A 12,464-nucleotide genomic window follows, 5' to 3' on the forward strand; every position below is an offset into this window, starting at 1 on the left:
TGTGATCTTTAGGGGAAGTGCTCATGTTCTGGCCTGCAGCTTCTTGTCGTCTCTGTGACAAACAGTTTCTGACTTCCGTTATTTTAAGTGAGAAAGAGGAAGATGATGATAAAATCTTGGTTTCTGCTTCTTGCTCATTGCAAAAGCGAAACTCAAGACTGTTCAATCTTTTTTTTTTTCACTGTTTAACGTGTTTCACAATCCAGAGGCTGCAAATCTACATGTACATAAATACAGACACACACACACACACACACACACACACACACACACACACACAAACGCACACACAGGAAGCTGTGCAGGCAGGTTGTCTGGGCTGATCGGAAGCAGCCGCCATGTGGCGACTCCGTGAACAATACTGAAACGGAAGCTGGTCATAGAACAGGAAGTGGAGAGGATGATTGTGCAGTGCAGAATGAACCTAGTGTTACCTCACCACACACACACACACACACACACACACACACACACACATCTTTGTACATCTTACAAGGTGAAAAGTCGTTTCTAACAAGCTTGTCAGCCGCTCCTGTTTTGCCTCGAGCTGGAAACAGAGAAGTTGCGACAGAAAAGTTTGAATGGTTACGTACGATCATCAGAGGAAACGTAACAGCATGTCGCACAGCAGGGATTTGATGATAAATGCTAATGTTGCCTTGATAACAAGATTTAAATTTCAATGCTAAATGCTGATGATGATGATGTTTAGCAGGTTTATATCACCTCGCCATCTCATTAGAACAAAAATGCAAACAGCTGAGGCTGATGGGAAAGTCGTTAGATTAGCAGAGTATCTGGACCTTTACATTTCCTCAGTTGTAAAACAATGCATCCACTAGAGAGAACAGTGCAGAGTCAAGAGTTACAACAACAAACATGGCGACGGTGGAGGAGGCTCAGAGCAGCTGAGCTGAAAAGCAAGCAACCTGAACGAAGTTATGTGTTGGACACTTTAAGTTGAGTTCTGACTTTGTGTTTGCTCACGTTTGTGGTGTGGAGAACACAAAGATGCTGAGAAGGAACAAGTTTGTCTCTGGCTGTGTTTGGACCCCCGGTGGCACCGGACATCACCACAGTGACGATTGAAGAGGTTGTGATAATATTCTTCTCAAGAAAGATGCACAATCGTGTCGTTTTTTTACCAAGTCTCTTCAAGGCCCCTCGTGATTTCTTGTTGTACTGCTCCGTATCGTCTGTAAGCTTTCAGAGGACGTGGACAAATACAAGCTACAGAATTCTTTGTTGGTTTACGTATGTAACGTTGAGCATAAATTAGCCTATAGATTAATTGGCAACCTATCCACTGTCCCCCAGCCCGCTAAGACCCTCTGAGAAAGTGGTTTAGATAATGATGGATGGATAGTTCGTCCATGTGTGCGGTGACTGTCACGCCAGGTCTGAAATGTCCCTGCTACTCGCCGTCATGCCTTCACTCTAATCACCTCTTGGCCTCTAGCACCAAAATGACTCTTGAAGTACAAATGTTAGAGTTGAATTGATTTTTCTTTTTTCTAAAACGCGAACATAAAGCCATTAAGTGAATTCCACAAAGTGTCTACCTATTCCCTCGGAGCTTTGGTCGGACACTCTGGACGCTGGTGGCCCATATTTGGTGAAACCTTAGCCGGTAATAATGATAATACGGTGTTGAATAAAATATAGTGACTGTTGGGTTAAATCCCAGAAGCAGCCAGATAAATCTACAGTAATAAAATGATTTTCTCTCCAACCTCAATTACTCTCAGCAGCGCTGCCTCGAGACACCTCAGAAACCCCCTGTAGCACATAGTTAAGGGCCAAATTGCAGATTTGAAAGCTCGAGTCCAATCACACAGCCAAGGAATGTAGGGAGTGTAGATCAAAAACCTTATCCGGATGTATTACAGTCACTTTGTGGCGTGGGGCAGCACAAATCTCACTTTAATGCACCTTTAACGGTGTGAAAAACAAGGTGAGATTTATGCGTCCCTGCCCGACCTCAGTAAAATATCCTCTCAAACTCCTGCTTACAATCCGCTGTAAGCCCCCAGTCCGCCATTTTTGTTCCACAGCGCGGGTTGACTGATTTCACTGCAGGTAGTTTAGCTTGAGTTATGACCAGAGGGGGAGGAAACTAATTGTGGTGGCGGCTCTTGCGCGTGGGATTTTACGGGTGTAGGGCGCGGTGGCGGATTGATCCAGGTATCTCATACTCCTCCTCCTGCATCAGTGATGGAGGGATGATGGGGAGAGAGAGAGAGAGAGAGAGAGAGAGAGAGAGAGAGAGAGAGAGAGAGAGAGAGAGAGAGAGAGAGAGAGAGAGAGAGAGAGAGAGAGAGAGAGAGAGAGAGAGAGAGAGAGTTGATACAGTAAAACAGTGCTTAAATAGATGCATCCTTTCTTTTCCAGAGTGCAGTCGAGAGTGTAATAGGGAGATTAGTCACTTTAATGTGAACACACACACACTTTTCACAAGTCTCATGGGGGGGGGGGGCATTGCATGAAAACAATACAAACTTTATTTATAGAGCGCTTTTCTCAACAGTGTTACAACATGAAAATAAATAAAACAGAGACGATGATTCCTCCGTCCCCTCAAACCTTGGTTTAATCTGCGTGGAGCTGATATCAGTGTGATGTAGGACTTTGTGTGAGACTCACTTACGGCTCATTTTAAATGTTTTGTCTGGACACACGATAATAAAGTTCTCTGCGTTAAGCAAAACCCGAGTTATGGTTTGTGTTTATCTTATCCTTCAGGTGATTTGTCCCACTCTGGGTGTATTTAGTGTCGGCCTGGCACAGAGAGTCTGACGCTGCACTGCACAGTTCAGCCTGAGGGGCTGTGGCGATGCAGTGTAACGCCAGGGTTGCTGGTTCTAATCCCCCTGGTACAAACCTCCTCCTTTTTTATTTAGAGATGCTGATGAATTTGGTGTTTGAGTCAAAGAAAAGGTATTTTTTTCAATGTTTTCCTGATTTTCATTGACAGAGACACAGTAAATACATGTTTTTGATATAATTAAGATCAGATATAAATTGAAGGATATGTCTAATAAACACACACAACAAAAAATCTGACAAAAACCTATATTTAACCTATTTCTAATTAAACCTATAATTTAATCTGATTCTCGTGAACATTAATGGTCCAGTTGTTTTACAATTTCACAACACCAGAGGTCAGCATTGTTCTATCCATCTATCCATCTATCCATCCATCCATGTATGACTTAAGATTTATGTGACACATAAAGAACAAATTGATCCGACCATATACAGACCAATTTGTGGTGTGTGTGTGTGTGTGCTTGTGTGTTTATTCATACTTATCTTAGTGAGGACGTTCTGTCAAATGTTGTTTGAGGTTAAGATCTGATGAGAATTGTTAATTGAATATTAGAAAGTCTTTGGGCTGTATCATGTCATTGAGAGTCCTCACAAGGTGTGTGTGTGTGTGTGTGTGTGTGTGTGTGTGTGTGTGTGTGTGTGTGTGTGTGTGTGTGTGTGTGTGTGTGTGTGTGTGTGTGTGTGTGTGTGTGTGTGTGTGTGTGTGTGTGTGTGTGTGTGTGTGTGTCTGTGTCTGTGTTGTGTGTGCACGTGCAGTGACTAACTTCGCTCACAGTGGGGATGTTGAAATTGTTGATTTGTCACATTGCATTTGCTCTATTTTAAACAATATTGATCCCGTGTGTATGTTTGTGTGTCGGCTCCTTAATGAAGGTGTCTGTTACAGATGTGGAGGAGACGCTTGTGTCCTAATCAAGCCGCTGTGTCTCCTTCTGTTTCTGTTTGTCTAGACGTTCATTTTCACAGACGCGGAGGACGAGGACACGAGTTCAGAGGGTACGAAGCAATCTGGAATCTAATTTAAGTCTCCACTTCTTCCTACTGTACAAAAGTGCCACAAGCTGCCACAGTGTCAGCAGCCATCTTGTGCTGGTGACATCATTTGAGGCCAGATTGCAGTGGTGATGAGAGAGTGGATTCCTTCCTTCCTTCCTCATTCTCTATAATTTCCTCTTTGTTCTGGCTTATTTCTTTCTTTCGTTCTCTTGCCCTATCATCCCTTTATTTTCTCACTACCTCCCATCTCTCCTCCATTTTCTCTCTCTCTCTCTCTCTCTCTCTCTCTCTCTCTCTCTCTCCTTCCATTCTCTCACCCTCTTCTTCGATTGTATAAACTCACATGCAAACAAACCCACAATGTTATTATAATGAACGTGTTAATTATTTGGTTCAAAGATGTTCAATACAAAAGTAGATAACCATCAACCTCCACTTGTATAAATGAAACCTCTCTGTGTCCAGGTTATAACGTGGTGGTGACCGACTGTCAGTCCGATCACAGCCAGCAGGCTCTGTCCTGTAAGATGTCCGCTGAGTACGACGGCTTCATGTCCTCCGACAAGAGGTGAGACAGATTAACGTCCGTGTATCGTCCACGATGCAGTTAAAGATCGGATTAACGTTTCAGACTTCAATGATTTAGAAATTGGCCCCACTCGAGGTCGTCATATTGTTCACTGGACAATGTGTTGTTTATATTTGCTCATATTTTTGTCGTGTGGAAAATAGCTCAACAGCTTGTGCATGACTCAGGCTGGGTTCTGCTGTCTTGGTATTCAGATGACAAGAGGAAATGAAAGAGAGCGTTTCCCTTTGGGTTCCAAGCCCCACTTTGTTATTTGGAGCGAAGCGAGGCTGTTTGGATGGAAGCCGTCGGTGTTGTTGGTCGGCCAACGGGACGGCAGAGGAAACAAGACTCAGCTGCTTTGTCGTTTGGACTCTGATGTTGCAGCAAGAGTCTGTTTGGTTTGGAAAGAGGAGTTGACATCGTGTCCCGTCATTAAGGTGGCAGAGGAAATCAAACAGCTCAACCACTCAATTTCATTCGGTATCCACGACTGTTTTTCCTGACGCCTGCTGCACATGAGAGGATAAGTGGGACGTTGCAGATCTGAGGCTGATCTGAACAAATTACTGGGCCAAATAATCCTGTAGTGTGAGGGGTTTACAGACATGCTGCTTCCAGACATGCACTGAACTCTGAATTTCCGATTAGAGTGTTAAACTATTGATTTCTGCAAATCAATAGTTTGATTGGAGAGAGAAGGGAAAAGAAACTTTGACCAGTGACACAAACAAACAAGTAAACACAGTGTTGTATTTTACTTTAACTGCATGTGTCTTTCTGTCCTCTTGTCCGTGCAGGTGGTTTTGTCATGTGGACGATGATAACTATTTGAACCCGGAGGCCCTCCTCTCCCTGCTCTCATCCTTCCCCCAGGAGGGCGACATCTATGTGGGCAAACCGAGCCTGGACAAGCCCATCACTGCTCACGAACTTCTGGAGGGCAACGCAACGGTACCACCCCACAGTGTTTATTTACAGGGCCTGTATTTTGAATTTGGGGATCCACTAGAATAGATTTACATGCTGTAATAAATCTGCATTACTTGTCTCATAGCGTACATTGCTATTGCATCTCTTGTTATTGGCCAACAGCTAACGAGTCTCTGATCAGGGATAAACAATCCTGCTGCCCCCCCTTTGTAAAAATGCTGGATAACATCCGACTGAGCCCACGTTGCGTGTTTATGATATTTTAAATGTGAAGGACACGAAAGTCGTACACGTAGAAGACGCTGAAAAAGACGTTAACTTGTATCGACAAGGTTTTCGCGAATCCTGCTGCTCTACCCAGGCGCCACCTCTCGCCGGAGATTTCCCTGTTGCTGTGAACGGATCTGATTCGTACAATCTCCTGCTGTGTTCTTCGTACGTGCAACGCAAACTCTGGAAAATGGCAGAACCCAATTGTGTGGACGTTTTCTGGAGGTCTTGTCTGAACACAGAAAAGAAAGCCGGGGAATGCAAAAGATTTGTTTGAGGCTCCTCAGGATTTGTGCTGTCTGTTCCCCTTTGATGCAGACTTTGGATTTTGTAACTTGGCTAAAAATAAAAGCTAAATGGCACATTAACGCGAAGGGGGGACCTGAAAACCACAACATGAGCATGTGGATGTTACTAACGCAGGATTCGTGGCAGAGGAACCTCTTCTCAGACTGAAGCTGTGCTGAGCAGGGTCACGATCACAATCATATATATTTTTGTGATAGAATTCATCAGTTCAGATGTTAAAGAGATTCGAGTCCTCAGCGTTTCACCCGGAGCGTTGTTTTCTTTCTTGGCAGCACCGTACAGGCTCTGAAACAGCATTTACACCACAGCACTCTATAACTCCCCTGAAACCTCCGGCTGAATTTAATTTACGTGGACCGATAACTCCTTAAGGCAGGGTGACCCCTCGGAGATACATTACTGTCTTGGATGTGACTGCACAGATTTATTTTTTCGGGCCGCGCTGTCTTCGGAGATTCTTTATCTCTTTTATCTCCATCTTCTCTCCTTCTTTCTCTTCGCTGATAACCTTTTTCTTCCAGCCCACCTAGACGGACCTCGCTGCTGTCATTCAATCACTGATTCTTGCCGTTTGCTATTTTTTCTCTGCCCTTTGCTTCTTCTTTCTTTGCAACCTCCCGTCCTCTTTGTCTTCAGCTCTTTTCCAACGCATCGTTGTGGGAATTCACCGCCTCTCAAACCAAACCAGAGTTCTCCCCTGCAGCCTTTCAATGGTTTAACTGAAACTTTTTCACGTGATTAATCCCAATGATCTCCACAGCGTTTTAAAATGTAACTGAAGAGTCCAGTATTTCACATTATTATCACATTTAAAATCAGCTCAGTGCAGTTTGGAATAAAGCTGTTTACACGGTTTCCAAGATTAATATAGAACAACAAATGATCGTCCGGCAAAAACATTGAACCTGGTTCAATCCAACAAGGTCAAAGATGAAATCATTTCCACCACAGTAACTTTTAACTTTAAACCTTAAGAGAGTCATAAAACCCTGAGAGTTGAAAACCCTTGAACATGTTGGGCCCATTTCTGAGGCACAGGAACCCGGTTTTCAACTTTTCATGCATTGTTTGTTTTGCAATCGGACGCTCCTGATTGGTCGGTTGAATTTCTGAAATGTCGGAAGGCGTATAATCGCAGGGTGTCCATCTGTTGTCCATCTCTTAAATCTTCTATCAGAAATAAACAATTCCACATGAACCCATTCAAACCTCAACGTTTATTTCTATACCTTCAACAGCCACAATTCAAGACTGTCACTAGCATAAATCCAACACACATGTTATTGTTGATTGGGCAGATCAGATGTTTGCCCTTCGTCCCCCTGGTGGAGATACGTGGTCACCTCAACACGTTGCTGTGTGCACTTAAAGCCTCTGCAGTGTTTTTTTAATTTAACATAAACTTTAAAAATAGGAGGTTTCTTTTGTTCTTGCGTTCTCTCCCTCTGTCTCCTCCATGCTTCCCTTCTTCTTTCTGTTTGGATGCTCTGCTGCTCTTAATGAACTGAAGCTGAGGTCCCTTCCTATTGGGTTTCTGCCAAAACGCAGCCCGGCCAGGTTAACCACTGCAACGGTAAATCCATATTTTACATTCTTACTCTCCGTCCCTGCAGAACGGGACGGAGAGGAGGAAGCAGTCGGGGGAAGACAGAGGAATATATGCGTGGATGTATGAATGTATAGGATGGATGGATGGATGTGTGTGTTCACATGGGAAGGATTTTCGGACCCAAGTGGATCAATGAGTGATTAGTGTCTTGTTGGGATATTGATTGGTGGTAAAACACACACACACACACACACACACACACACACACACACACACACACACACACACACACACACACACACACACACACACACACACACACACACACACACACACACACACACACACACACACACGTTTTGTACAGCTATCTTAGTGAGGACACTCTTTAATTCATTCCCTAACCCTTACCATCCGAACTAAATGCCTAATCCTAAACCTTAACCTAACCTAAACGTTATTCTAACCCTTAAATCAAGTCTTAACCTCCAAACAGCCCATTAAAGGGGGGGGGGTCACAAAGTGAGGACCAGCCAAACCGTAGGTTGTAGACTCAAACTGGTCCTCATAAAGAAAGATGTACAAGAGCACACACATGCACATCCACGAAGAAGACTCCCTTGGGGAAGGAGGTAGTCAAACTGCAGGAGGTCGATAGTTTGTTTTTGAAACACACATGCAGCTATTACTGTGTGTGTGTGTGTGTGTGTGGATGAGAGAGTGTGTCGTTCACATGCTCTCCAGTCGGATTAATGCTCCCATTTAGTTAAAGTGCATCAGGATTCCAGCAAGCTGTTCTGAATAGCGTGCCATCCTCCCCGCACACTTCAATCTCTCTCACTTATTTCTGGGAATAAACGACTCTCTTCATCTCCCTCGTGTCACATTCTCTTCCCTGATTGCTTCCATTTACACTGAAAAATAGATCTTTATTTATCTTTGCTTCCTAACTCCTTTCCCTCTATTTTCCACTCACATTTTCTGACTGTTCCCTCTCTTCAACTTCTCTCTTTTTGTCATCTCACCATTTCCGCCCTTTGCCGAGGATGCCAGAGTGATGGAGAAAACAAAAACGTCAGAGTCGTCTTTGTCTACTCGTCTCATTTTTAAAAAAAACATTTCGCTGCCGAACTCATTTGATTTCCTGTCACTATTGTGAGGAGGAAGAAAAGGAGCAGATTCTTACAATAAAACAAAAAAAAATAAAAGTACTTCCACAGAGAGGGAAGGAAATTAAACTGAGAGGAACAACCTGTAAAAGAAAGAGGAAGGAAAGAGAGGAGACAATCCAAAGGAATGAAAGGGAAGAGAAATCCAAACGGAGGACATGGGAAAGTGAGAGGGTCAAAGGACAAGGCAGGAAATGGGAAAAAGATGAAAGGAAAGAGGGAAATTAAAAGATGGGAAAGGAAATGGAAAAGGAAATAACGGAGAGGACGGGAAAGGAAAAGACGTCAAAACTAGGGATTCAAATTTGGGATTTGATTAAAATCAATATTGTTTCCAGTTATTCTGTGTTTACATGTAATTGTTAATATCTGTGTTATCACTCAGAGGGAGGTTCGATTCTGGTTCGCCACGGGAGGAGCTGGTTTCTGTCTGAGTCGAAGACTGGCAGAGAAGATGGCTCCATGGGCCAGGTATTTAATACTACTACTACTACTACTACTACTAACAATACTACTACACATATTTATATATACACCCAATTGTCCAGATGAGTGCAAATAAAGAGAATAGGTGAAACAGGTTTTAGTCACCACGGCTTGTAGAAAACGTTATGATTTGGCACCTTGCAAATAATTGAATTAATGACAATTAACAACTTCAAACAAAGTCAAATTGTTTTTTCTACTTTTTTTCCCATTTACCAAATTTCATTTACTTAAAATCTTTGAAAATATAGCCTACAATAGTTTCTTATTTAATTTTGATCTAGATTCTTAAGACTGAATTCCTATTCTCCCGGCAGCTACTATTTTTAATTCAGGCAATTAAAATTAAATTAAAGCTTGAAGCTAAAATATAATATGGACTTATTCACCCTTATTAGTTTATGATTTATGTTGTTAAAATTATGTTATAGTTGCTCAAAAATACAACCAAGACTTTTGCTTAGTGGCATAATTTCGTATTTTTTCGCCAGCTCACTAAACCCGATCCATCAAAGAAACAGCAGCAGCATAACTTTTTCAAAGCTGAATAATAAATCTTCACAGTGATTAATCATCAATCTAAAGTAAGTTTCACTTTTTGCAAGTTTGTCTTTAAACTTCGCTCAAAGAGACGGAGACAAATGGCCGCCCAGGGCCAGGAGGTCGGGAAATAGATAGAAAACTTGACGCTGGTCAGAAAGCAGGGGAAAGAGTTAATTGGGCTGAAGTCATGCAAAAACATCAACATCACACTTTTGATACTTTTACCGAAACTGATTTAAAAACATGAACTGAGATCTGTAGATCTATATTTAGTATTTTTTAAGATGTGTGTGTTTTTTGTGTGTATTTCAGTGGCTCCCGGTTCGAGCAGACGTCAGCGACCATCCGTCTCCCCGATGACTGCACGGTGGGTTTCATCGTGGAGAAGAGACTCGGCATCTCCATGGTTCACTGTCCTTTATTCCACTCGCACCTGGAAAACCTGCTGCTCGTCAACCAGAGAAGTATCGCACACCAGGTACTGACTCACACACTCACACACAGACACACACACACACACACACACTAACGCACGGTTAAATGTTGTGTGTTTTCTCAGGTGACACTGAGCTACGGGATGTTTGAGAACAAGATGAACAGCATCGAGGTGAAAGGAAGCTTCACTAAGGAGGACGACCCCTCCAGGTCGGTCTGTCTCTGTGTTCAGAGACTTCATCTCTTTATGCGACGCACGGCCTCGGCTGAGATTTCACACGGTTCATTGATATTCACGACAAAACTCCTGCACTCTCTGCTCTGCACACATCTGACTGGGTCGATTATGACCATGAAGTCTCGCACACACACCTGCAGATAGATGCAGGTGAACACAGAGTCCAACAAAGGCTCTTATGACAACAACTAGTCGCAGCTTAATAAGCAAATAAGAGCATAATAACTAGAAATGAAATTCTGATACAGATCCAGGAATTTGTTATCACTTTCTTTAACATTGTAAGAAACGGCCCTGGGCGTCGTTATACGCTCTACTGAGGGCCAATCTAGTTTTATGTTGTGTAATTTAACACTATGACTGAGTAAATGTGAGGTCGAGTTCTTTGATATTCTATAGACTCCTCTATAAAACAGATTAAACTGTAGTGTTGAACTATACTTATTAGTGTCTGGTGGCCTCTGGGTGAGAAGAGGATGACGATATAAAAGCGATGTCCCTGTTTGGAGCGTGGAGGAGAGAAGTTGTTTCATCTCTCTCTCTCTCTCTCTCTCTCTCTCTCTCTCTCTCTCTCTCTCTCTCTCTCTCCCCTCATTTCTTCTTATCTCTGCACCGTTGCTACCAAGAAAAAAAAAAAAACACTTTCATCCTTTGCACAGCCCCTTTTGAATTAAGTTACCACAGGAATAATATATAAACTGTCACCGGCATTGTACACATGCAGCGTATTTACAAACGAACATGAGATAATAGGATAAATGATTATTATCCATATTCTGTCTCCTGCAGGTTTAAGACGGTCCACTGCCTGTTGTATCCGTTCACCAGCTGGTGTCCCTGAGATCCACATAAAAGACTCTCCAAAGCACATGGGACAAACGGCTGCCGGCCCCTCGTGGACGAGGAGCTCTTGAATTGTGAATACTGCTGGATTCAATGTGATGGGACAGTGTTAGATGCAGATAAAAGAGCAAGAGAAGCAGAGTCTGGATGAAGACTTGGACGCCCACTCTTCGTCCCTGTGTCTACATCCATACTACTACGTATTCATTTTGAAACAAAACTATTTTTATAGATGGATTAATCTGCGCACAGAAAAATAAAGCAAACGAGGGATCAACAATAATGCAAACTGAGACGGGAGCTCACGTTGTTTCCAGACGTCTCCCTCGCACTTTTCAAACTAAAACAGGTTCATGCAGCAGCGTTTCCTAACTTCTCCATTTTGTATTTGTTTGTTTGAACTGAAGCACTTAAGTTTTAAACTGTGTCCGCAAAGTTATGAGGTTATTTTGTTGAGAAATGGACGAAATGAGATTGTACTTGATTTCAAATTTCACACAATTTCCTGTGCACTTTAATGAAATTAAAGTTTATTCTATCTTCTATTAATTGGATTATTTCACTCTCATGTGGATGATGAATAAAAGCAGGACTGAACCCACGTGACCTGAATTATCTTCAGGTGGTGCTGAGGGTGAAGTTTCGAATTTATTTTAGTTTCTATTGTGTGTGTGTGTGTGTGTGTGTGTGTGTGTGTGTGTGTGTGTGTGTGTGTGTGTGTGTGTGTGTGTGTGTGTGTGTGTGTGTGTGTGTGTGTGTGTGTGTGTGTGTGTGTGTGTGTGTGTGTGTGTGTGTGTGTGTGTGTGTGTGTGTGTGTGTGTGTGTGTGAGAGATGAAGGGGATGGTGTCCTTGTACCTGTGAAGTCTGCACACAATGAAGCATTCTGACATCTCTCTCCTTATCCAAACCCTCTGTCCTCCCTCCGAGGCTTCTCTCGCCGTCCAGCTCCTTCCCTCCACCCCTCCATCTGTCTTCTTACCCTCCTCTCCTCTCTCCTCCCCCTGTCTCTCTGTTCACTCAGACTCATACACAATAGCTGTGGCTGCACCTTCAAGGCCACGACTGAGAGAAAAAACAACTTCCCCTTCATCCTAGTTGCCTCATTTCTTACTTAAACCCCCCAAAACATCAACAAACTAAAAGCATGAAGGTCACATCTGACACGGCTGAGACCTGCTCCTCACCGTGTCTTAAAAAATAACTCAGATCTGCGGGCGAGCCTCATCATGACGGACAGATCGGGTTCAGGACGGGATTACAAATCTCACAAAGACACATGCACGCAATCCAAT

General features: G+C 43.0%; 1 protein-coding gene across 1 annotated transcript; it reads left to right on the forward strand.

The window, feature by feature from the left end:
* The first annotated feature begins 1,466 nt into the window (after nucleotides 1-1,466).
* mfng (MFNG O-fucosylpeptide 3-beta-N-acetylglucosaminyltransferase) lies at nucleotides 1,467-11,714 on the forward strand. The gene is made up of 8 exons (XM_047342430.1): nucleotides 1,467-1,478; nucleotides 3,783-3,828; nucleotides 4,294-4,396; nucleotides 5,197-5,350; nucleotides 9,012-9,097; nucleotides 9,968-10,133; nucleotides 10,215-10,300; nucleotides 11,118-11,714. The coding sequence occupies exons 1-8, from the start codon at nucleotides 1,467-1,469 to the stop codon at nucleotides 11,167-11,169; spliced, it is 705 nt and encodes a 234-aa protein (XP_047198386.1). The 3' UTR covers nucleotides 11,170-11,714.
* Nucleotides 11,715-12,464: the final 750 nt, after the last annotated feature.

Source organism: Hippoglossus stenolepis, chromosome 2, assembly GCF_022539355.2.
Source record: "Hippoglossus stenolepis isolate QCI-W04-F060 chromosome 2, HSTE1.2, whole genome shotgun sequence".
NCBI classification, from domain to species: domain Eukaryota; kingdom Metazoa; phylum Chordata; class Actinopteri; order Pleuronectiformes; family Pleuronectidae; genus Hippoglossus; species Hippoglossus stenolepis.

Excerpts from the sequence above, each read along its gene's own strand:
- mfng (XM_047342430.1), top strand. Across the intron at positions 9,098-9,967 it reads AAGATGGCTCCATGGGCCAG|TGGCTCCCGGTTCGAGCAGA; the intron begins GTATTTAATACT and ends TGTGTATTTCAG. Across the intron at positions 10,301-11,117 it reads AAGGAGGACGACCCCTCCAG|GTTTAAGACGGTCCACTGCC; the intron begins GTCGGTCTGTCT and ends TGTCTCCTGCAG.